Source organism: Monodon monoceros, unplaced genomic scaffold, assembly GCF_005190385.1.
Source record: "Monodon monoceros isolate NGI ecotype Baffin Bay Population unplaced genomic scaffold, NGI_Narwhal_1 Super_Scaffold_9, whole genome shotgun sequence".
NCBI classification, from domain to species: domain Eukaryota; kingdom Metazoa; phylum Chordata; class Mammalia; order Artiodactyla; family Monodontidae; genus Monodon; species Monodon monoceros.
This window is the reverse complement of record NW_021703786.1, coordinates 17,321,108-17,331,144: the sequence shown is the minus strand read 5'-3', so window position 1 is coordinate 17,331,144 and position 10,037 is coordinate 17,321,108. Positions and strand designations below refer to the sequence as shown.

General features: G+C 37.7%; 1 protein-coding gene across 1 annotated transcript; it reads left to right on the top strand.

Moving 5' to 3' along the window:
- The first annotated feature begins 2,717 nt into the window (after positions 1-2,717).
- Positions 2,718-9,452, top strand: LOC114888961 (keratin, type I cytoskeletal 26-like). The gene is made up of 4 exons (XM_029211649.1): positions 2,718-3,182; positions 3,617-3,699; positions 4,108-4,294; positions 9,396-9,452. The coding sequence occupies exons 1-4, from the start codon at positions 2,742-2,744 to the stop codon at positions 9,450-9,452; spliced, it is 768 nt and encodes a 255-aa protein (XP_029067482.1). The 5' UTR covers positions 2,718-2,741.
- The last annotated feature ends 585 nt before the right edge of the window (positions 9,453-10,037 follow it).

The window sequence follows — 10,037 nt, the reverse complement described above, 5'->3', positions numbered from 1 at the left end:
TACATTCTAACTCCAATCAGTCTGAAATTAAGCAGTCATCAGAGTCTCCTTCCCAAACAAACCAGGGAAGCCAGTTTGTGAGAGGTATTAGCACACCAGAACCTGATTCTCAGAAAAAACTAAGAATCTAGTGACAAAACAAACCTCATTCATGTTCAAGAAATACACTTTTCTAAACTTGGCTAACAGAAATGTAGAATGTGAATTTTAAACAACAGCAAAAGACATCAAAGCTCATTGGAAACTAAACATTAATAAATTTATCAGGGGAAAAATTAGCATCCAATCATTAGAATAAGATAATGTAAGGAAAAACTTTATCCTAAGATAACCAGACATTAACACTGCATAACAAAGTTTGCAAGTCAGTTATTTCTGAGTACCTACAATGTGCATGTTATATAATGAATGTTCTAATACCCAACAGATTCTCAAGAGATGATAACGGTATGCAGCTGACTACATGTTTCTTATCATGAATAAAATAACCACTGTCGGGGAAGAAATATACAGACAGAAATGGCCTAGAGAATTTGTTAACTCTCTCCCCACTTCCAAAAAGGACCAAAGCACGCCAAATTTTTGTAGTAATTGTTTGGAGGAAATCTATGATGAAAAAAATTCAAGATATTTACCCTTATGAGTAAATAAATAACAATGTTTCATTGACATTAGCATCATACATTCCAGTCCTGCTTTGATAGAGAAATGCTTTGTAATCCGTGTTGCCTCTTAACTTCACAGACAACTCATCTTCAGAATGGTTTTAATAATATATGCTTACCTTATTACACAAAAGATTATCAGTTAATTAGTATTTATAAAAGATCTAGAGATAAGTAGATTATGTCAATAACACTTTGCAGTCTCATGATACCTCTTATCCAAGAAACTCAAGACTTACCAACTATTACACTGACAACATACTCTGTTTTTCTTGTTTTATTAGTGGGAAACATGGGCAAAAAGATTAAAATTTTGACCAAGTCAAGTCACTACAAAACTCAGTAGCAATCTCTGAATAGAACCTGAATCGCTTATCACATATTGTTCTGAACAGGTACCAATGGTCCGAATTACAGTTTTACGTTAATTATCTTTAAATATTTTTGATCAAAAAATATGGATTTTTATGGGTTCCGGTACACCAAATATTCCGTATCATTTAGAGACAATAATGTTGGAGGTTTTTCAAAATATTTACTATCTACTACACTGAGAAATCTTATTCAGAAAAACTACTGTTTCGGGGATTCACTGGTGGCGCAGTGGTTAAGAATCCACCTGCCAATGCAGGGGACACGGGTTCGAGCCCTGGTCCAGGAAGATCCCACATGCCACGGAGCAACTAAGCCCGCGTGCCACAACTACTGAAGCCTGCGGGCCTAGAGCCTGTGCTCTGCAACAGGAGAAGCCACTGCAATGAGAAGCCCACACGCCACAACAAAGAGTAGCCCCCCCACTCGCTGCAACTAGAGAAAGACCGCCTACAGCAACGAAGACCCAACGCAGCCAAAAATCAATTAATTAATTAATTAAATTTAATAAAGAAAAACTACTGCTTCAAAATTATCTGAACCCATAATCTGTTAACCAATCAACTTGTACCATTGTAAGTGATGGAGAACTGACCGGGTCTGACATGTCCACTTTATTATAATAATTTAAATAGTTAACATTTACAAAATGTTTGTGCCCTTCAGACTGTGTTATAGTCATTAATTATTGGAACTGCTCAACATTTATTTGAGACTATTCAACATTATTTTCATTTGCCCAACAGGGAAAAGAAGCACAACCAGACGGGATAACTTCCCATGGGCATCAAAGCAAAAGAAGGAAGAGTCTGCTTACCAATGACAACTAATCTTCATTCTAGAGTTTGATAATTATTGGTTTTCTAGGTAGTGATGAAAATACCCCTCTTTTTCATATATTTTACTCCCTCCTCACCAATATGAAGCTCACTTCTCAAAATAATTCATAATGTTTTAAATACATACATTTAAACTAAAAAACATTAAACAATATCTTTGAGGTAGAAAAATGAACAATTTAGAGACTCAGAAGTTAGTTGAATCGACATTCTGTTCCTGGACTAAACCAAGGAATCTCAATACAAATAATTTTCTGTCACTGCCACACACTCATTAATTTTAGTTAAATTGATTAGCAAAATTCTGCAGGACTTTTATTATTTGTTTTCTATTTTAAAAATCAATTAGAGAACTCCCACTACCAAAGGATCACTATATATTGAGAGTGTCCGATTTTAATAAGAAAGAAAACACTCAATAATGCATGAAGATGGAATAAAGATACTCCATAAGTATTTTCAGGACAAAAGCAGTAGAAATTGTCCATTTGAATTATGAATGCTTTGCTATATAAGAGGGAAAAAAAACCTAAAATCTATTCCAGAGGTCAAAAAGGTGTACATTTACTCATAAATAATTTTGACGTTTGAAACTATGATTTGGTATTACTCCACCAGGCACATTTTTCATACAGAAAGATATCCTTGGGGCAGCTTTCCACCTACAGACTGGACACTATTAAAAATCACCCAATTATGAAAAACAACAGTTAGCATGCGGGTAATATTTTATGACAGATTGGCATAGTTAAGGCTGAAATAACCTATTGAATCCTATAAAAGGCCAATGGAGCTAACTTTCCATGGACGTTGTATTTTGGCTTTGCTCCTCTCTGAGAAAGGGTCGTTTGGCTGTGCCGTCACCATGTCTTTTCGACTTTCTAGTGGATCCAGGAGGCTCTGCTCGCAAGCTGGCACTGGTCAGCTGTCTGGTGGAAGAACAGGCTTCGGGGCTGGAAATGTGTGCAGTGGTCCAGGAGCAGGAAGCAGCCATTCTTGTCCTCTTGGGAGCATTTCTTCTGGAGGAGGTTTCTCTCATGGTGGTGGAGGGTTGGGAAGTGGCACCTGTGCTGGTTTTCTTGAAAATGAGCCTGGCCTCCTCTCTGGGAATGAAAAGGTGACCATGCAGAACCTCAGTGACCGCCTGGCATCCTACCTGGGCCATGTGTGTGCCCTGGAGGAGGCCAACGCCGACCTCGAGCAGAAGATCAAGGGCTGGTATGAGATACATGGGCCTGGTTCTGGCCAGGGACTTGCTCATGACTATAGTAGATATTTCTCAGTCATTGAAGATCTTAAAAGGTGGGTAAGAAAGATGGATACTTTTACTACAGACTTTGGGTGTGCATAACCTAAAAAAAGACATAATAGAAAATGTGCTTAGCAACTTCATGTGGCGTAGAATTTGCTCACTCTACATTCCCAGTGCTTAGCACACTGCCTGGCAATAAAAATTTGTAGAATTAATTAATGAAAAAGAAATTGTTTCCAAATAGATATAATTGCTTTGTTGATCTTATATTTAGCTCATACTTTTTGATCAAGAGTAATAAAAGTGTCTGTGATTGGAATCTTACACTTTGGCTCTTAAGCTCTGCAGAAAATCCAGATTTCTTTAATGTAGGAAAAAATGATACTAAAATAGATGCTTGATGGGTTAAGAAGGTAAGAATCACACTGAAATCTGGAGTCTCCCTTGACTTTGGGGACTTAACATTTCACACCATCTACCCTGTTTAGATTATTCCTGTGACCACCTGTAATGCCAGCATTGTTCTACAAAATGACAATGCCAAACTGACCACTGATGACTTCAGGCTGAAGTAGGTAGACATAAAGTAATTAATTATAATAAATGTAAAAATACTACGGAGTAAAGAACACAACTTTTGCTTTAAAAACCAACGTGTTTTTATAAAGTCAGACTAGATCACTACATTAAATTAAATTAAATATGCCTTGAAAAAAAGGTATCATAAATTTTAAACAGTATTTTTCTTCAACGGTTAAGCACACTGGATGCCAAAACTCAGCTCTGAAGAAACAACTCCTCCAAAATAGTATTCATAAATCAGTAGGTATTCCAAAGTGTTTCATGACTTTGCTGTCACCCATAAGCTTCAGGAGTGTGTACTGAACATCGATATCTTCCAGTATATGAAATGTCTGAAAAAGTTGTGCTTTCGACCTGCCAACTATTGTAATTCTCAAGCACTTTAACAACCTCACAGGTATGAAAATGAGCTTACTCTGAGCCAGAGCATTGAGACTGACATCAACGGTCTTCACAGAGTTATGGGTGAGCTGACCCTTTGTACGAGCAACCTGCAGATGCAGGGCGAAGCGCTCAATGAGGAATTGACATACTTCCAAAAAAGTCACGAGGAGGTAAGGAACCCTGCAGCGTGCCTCCCTATGGTATCTGATTTCCTTCCTCAAGTCCATTGTGTGGATCTCAATCAAAAGTCTACCTTGAGGGCTTCCCTGGTGGCGCAGTGGTTGAGAATCTGCCTGCTAATGCATGGGACATGGGTTTGAGCCCTGGTCTGGGAGGATCCCACATGCCGCGGAGCAACTGGGCCCGTGAGCCACAACTACTGAGCCTGCGCGTCTGGAGCCTGTGCTCCGCAACGAGAGGGGCCGCGATAGTGAGAGGACGGCGCACCGCAATGAAGAGTGGCCCCCACTCTCTGCAACTAGAGAAAGCCCTCGCACAGAAACGAAGACCCAAGACAGCCAAAAATAAATAAATAAATAAAATTTCCTGACCGTCGCTCATAAGCATTTACTTACACTCTAATACTTAGGCTGAAGGGTTGAAAACCACAAAAGTGTTGTAGAAATGCAAGCATGAATAGCAGAAGAAATTAGACAAGAAAATGATTTCTTATTTAAGGAGGCAAAAAGTCTTGAATCTGATGAGTCATTAGAACAAACTTGAAAAATGACACGATGCCAATTAGGGATAGTGGTGTAGGTGTTAGTATAGGTTTCCATGGTGATAAACACTCCTACAGTTAAGGCAGCGTCATGATGTAATGACTGGGATCTACAACAGCAGGCTTTTCCCAGGTGAAAAACATACCATCTGGAACCTCAGTTATCAGAATACAGGATAAACAAGCTGCTGATTCGAAAATCAAAATCCATAGAGATTTGGTCCAGCCAGAGATTACAGCGAATATTCAGTAATTGAAGAATTAATGAGTCAAGCAAGAAACCTATACTCCTCAACCTCTTTCCTATAGGTAATAGTTTTGTGGGATTTTTAAAATAAAACCTAATGCATCGCAACATATACATAATCTTGCCTTCTATTTTTTAGGTAACTGCTGCTAGTGATCAAAATTTGGGAGCTATTTTTAAATGGTCAATGACATAGTGGTTATTGATTACCTCAACTTGTCATTAAAAACAAAAGCAGTCTTCTGTTCAAAAGGGGGTTGTATTCCAAGAGTTGTTTATAAACTTTTCTATGTAACAAACATATTTCACACTTACCATATGTCACGTATTATTCATGGTCCTTTACGAATATAATTTGTTTAATCCTTATGACAACTCTATGAAGTAGGAACTAATGTCTTCATTTCACAGATGAAGAAACACCAAGGCACACAGATGTTAAGTAATTTTCTCAACATCACACAGCTGATAAGTAGCGATAATAACTGGGGAGGTGGAAGTGCAAAAATGTGGCTCCAGGATTCTTTAGGCTCCATGACATGCTGACCTTTGGGAACTTGAATATATTTTCTTAGAAACAATGTTATAAATAGCTATAAAATTCCACACTAGCTTATTTTAACCACATGTAGCTGACCTGAAATTCTGCAGATCTGTTGATGTACTATCCCTGGTTCCCAGAACAGTATCAATCAGAGTAAGTGCTCGATAAATATTTGTTGAATTTAATATAGAAAGGACATACCACTAATGACATTGGCACTCTAGAATGACTTGGAGCGCCCAACAGCAGGAACATAGGTGCTCTCCTCTCCAGCATTGCCCACGTTGGCCCCGACAGCTTTATGGTGGAAAGGAATTTGGACTAATGGGCCTTATGGAGGTGGCCAAGTCTTTGGCAGCAGATGACAGATGGGGTCTTGGTTTTAGCAGCAGGGCAGCCGCTCAAAACTTCAGCAGCAACACTAGAGAGAGAATCTGGTTTCTACCGCTGGGTAGAAGGATATAATAGAAGTCTGTGACAGAAGGTGGTGTGAGGTACGTAGTGGGATGGCAAGGTGAGCTGAAAGGACCATGCTACACGGAAACTGGGTCTCTAACTAGGGCAGCTGTTTGTAAGCAAGGGAAGATGATAAATAAGCCATCAGCAACCAAGAGTCTACAACTAGGTCAACTATGGAGACAGTAAATAATCTCTATTGTTTCTTAGTAAAAAAAAGAAAAAAAAAGTGAATTATGTTTCTGACACTTTCTCAACATTGTGAAAGTTACATAAGAGAAGACTTGCTGTGATCATATAAAACACAACAAAAATTATTCACAAGTTCTTTGAGATTAGGGACTGTGACTTGTCAGTTTTATTCCCAAGATCTAGCAGAGTATTTTTTGCAAGATGTTTAATTAATAATTGATAAAAATTGACTTATTACTGGTACATAAAATATAAGCTAATAATAGAATGATAAAATAAAATAATAAGATAAATAATAGAATGATAAATTATAGAATTATAAATAGAAATTAGGTAATAGAATAAACAAACAGAATAATTGATAAATAAATATAACAAATTGAATAATAAATAAGAGACTAATAAGCAAATACAATCATAAGTGAATAGAGTAATAGGTGAATGGTAAATGAATGAAGCAATAGCACCAACTATTATATTATATATATAATATATTATAATATATATATTATATATTATAATATATATATTATATATATTCTGATTATATTAATCAGAAACAATGCAATGAATTTGAAATAATCATATTACCTTGTTATACAATATGTAATGTGAGCAATTAAGAAAGCAGTTATTAAACTTATCCTTTCCCCAAAATAACTTATTCTGAAGCTATCAAAATTCCCAAATCTAATTTTGAAAATCTTATGGCACAGCAGGAAGACAGGACTCCAGTTTATTCAGACAGACATTTTGCTCCCACTTCCTTTTGGAACACAACATCAAAATCTACAAAGCAATGTGATGGGGAATATTCTTTATCTTATGAATAAATAATCAAATTAAAATGCAGATGCCTTGGAGCTTTATTTAAGCAATACCACTAACTACTTTTAAATCTTCACTCATCACTCTGGGTCTTAATTTTTTAATTTTAAAAGAAATAAATTGGTCTAAATTATTATGCATTCTTTATCCCTTTCTAAGTGCTAGAGAATTATTCAAAACTTGCCTAAAGTCTTTGGACTAGATAGCAGAAAGTGCATATAATTTAATAGAAAACACTTTAGAAATATTCTTATTTGAACCAAATTTTAACCACTTTCCCAAAGCATTGGTATGAAAATAAGCTTTATCTACAGAACAGAATGGAGGTCAATTGCCCAGTTGATGTTTTGAAAACTTTGACGAGTGCTGATCTATAAATGAATATGAAAACCAAATTGAAGAAAAAGACATCACAAAATAGCATCATGCCTCAATGCCTTTCTACCTCACTTTCAAAACAGTCATTTTCTTCTAGGTTCATTTTAACAAAAAGAATCAGAGAAAATAGAAGTACAGTTTTTTTCTCTGTTTTAACTTAGTTTAAAAGCCTTTTAAACCTTAATAGAATATGGTAAAAATCCATCCCAACGCAAAGGGGCATCCAAGCATCTAGCCAGTCAGGCAACTACAGATTTGGGCTGTGCAATTTAAATCCTCTGCCAGCTGCAGTTTGGCGCCACCTGCTGGCAGCTGTCTTCTATGTCTAAAACCAGGAGAGAATTCAGGGACCAGCTGACTCCCAAGAAAGCAGCAGTTCCAGGAATCCGCAGCCTGTTTAGCTGGCCTGACTCATCCTCAACTTCCCCATTCCTGAAACTCCCCTTCCCTAACCACCACCCCCTAGCCCTGCCTGTCCACCAGCCATATAGCCCTTCCTCACCCCAGAAAATTACAAGCTTTAGCCCACCTTCTTGGGGGCTGGATGCAGAATGAGCACCAACACCCAATCACTTTATGTCTAAATTTTTCAGCAATGCCACATGGTACCAGGGGTTTCCACGGTACTTATATATGGCTGTTCAAGGACTGATGTCCCCAGTATATAAATTCATGAACAGATCTATGGGTACATGATACACATAAGTACTTCATGAAGTATGAATGGCCAACAAACATTAAAAAGTGCCCAACGCCCAGCATCTCTAGTAATCAAAGAAAGGCATCAAAACAGGTCCAGTTTGTTTAATGATAATATTCATTTTAGCAAGGGTGTAGACAAAAGGCACTAATACATTGCTGGATGGAATGTATCAATAAATTAACAAAAACTTCATGAGAACAACTCAGCAACAGGTATCAAAAGCCTTTAAGAAAAGAATATACCAGCAACTCCATTTCTAGGAATTTATTCTTAAATAATCAGTTATTTATTATATGTCCATTCCTCCTAGCAGTGTTTATCATAGTGAAAAATTAAGCATAATAAAATGTCCAACAATGAAGAATCAACAGACTGTTAGAAAACACCCATCAAAGCCCATCAGAGGAGTCTCATGCAGCCATTAAGAATGTTCAGCTTCATGTATTGACCTGAAAAGATGTCAGTCATCAATTGAGAAATGAAAAGTAGAGTTTCAAGACAATAAATACAGTGTCATCTACTTGTACAAGAAAAATAATTGTATGCAAATTATATACATGCTTATTAAAAATTTGAAACAATATACATATAAATGTTAACAGTGACTATTCATGGGTAGTGGAAATATGAGTGATGTTTATTCCAGCTACATGTTTATATACATTTTCTAATTTTTCTGAAATAAATATGTACTACTGGTAAAATTTTTATATCTTCAACGAAAAACCATCTGTATATTTAAATGTTTTCTCAATGTTCCTTTTTTTCATTTTTAAGAAAAAAACTAAAAGAGTAGCCAAGCGGTAAGAAATGTGGTAGAAACTTTTAAGAACAATTAAGAAAGAAGAAGTGCATGGGTAAGAGAAGCTGGTAAATTAGGAATCTGTGAGTGGGGCAAGAAAAGCATTCTAGAAGAAGCAGGGTTTGAACTGTGGTAAAATGTGGATACATGGAAAGAAGAGAACAGGGCATGGTTTGGGTCCTTGGCTCCAGGACTAATCACGTCAAAGGGCTTCTAGAAATACCCAGTCACCTACCGTGAAGAGGTGACGGGTTAGTACATAAACATCATCCATTTGCCCTTTTTAGAAATACTTGTGTCCACTCTGCACCCAGAAGGGCAATGGTAGGCCCTGGACTTGCTGTTGACGCCACTGGGGAAGGATGCTAGGCTTACCAGGTACCCTTCAACCAAGGATTCCCACACACCTGGTTTCTCTGTCTCCCTCCAGGGCACAGGCATCGAAGAAGAACAGCTGCTTGCTGGGAACTGTTTCTCACTCATCTAGTCATCAGAGCTGAATATTGTTCCTTTTCTCCCTTCCTGAAAAGCTCTGGCTTCTGAGCCAGCATTCCCATGGGTTCCCTCCACAAAACAGTAACCATACAGGCTGGCCCCCTGGGTCCTAAGCCCACAGCCAACCCTCCCAAGCCTGGCCCAGATCTACAGCCTCTCTATTCAGACTTGTCCTGTGAGCCCTTCCCATCCGAGGCCACAGATCTGCAACGGTTTCTCAACAGCTCTGTTCTCCGGGGGTCAGCCTTGTGCCCCGGGGCCAGTGCAGGTAGACTGTCTACCTGAGCCTTACCCAGTCTCTGTGCCTGGGATGAGCCTTGGTGGGATGGGTCTGATGAGCACGGAGATCACTCATGGGCAAATAACAGTTTGGCTAAGTACTAGAAAGATCTCCAAAGTGTGTTCCATTAACTTGTACATGGAATTCTTTTATAATTATTTTAACCTTTCCTGAACCCATGGTTATGTCTCCTTTCCCATTTCTAATCTTTCTAATTTTTTTTCTAATCTTATACATTTTGAATCTCTCTCTCTTTTCCTTAACCAGGGTCACAAAGAGGTCATCTATTTTAATGGT

Excerpts from the sequence above, each read along its gene's own strand:
- LOC114888961 (XM_029211649.1), top strand. The coding sequence starts at position 2,742 with ATGTCTTTTCGACTTTCTAGTGGATCCAGGAGGCTCTGCTCGCAAGCT. Across the intron at positions 3,183-3,616 it reads TTGAAGATCTTAAAAGGTGG|ATTATTCCTGTGACCACCTG; the intron begins GTAAGAAAGATG and ends TACCCTGTTTAG. Across the intron at positions 3,700-4,107 it reads ACTGATGACTTCAGGCTGAA|GTATGAAAATGAGCTTACTC; the intron begins GTAGGTAGACAT and ends ACAACCTCACAG.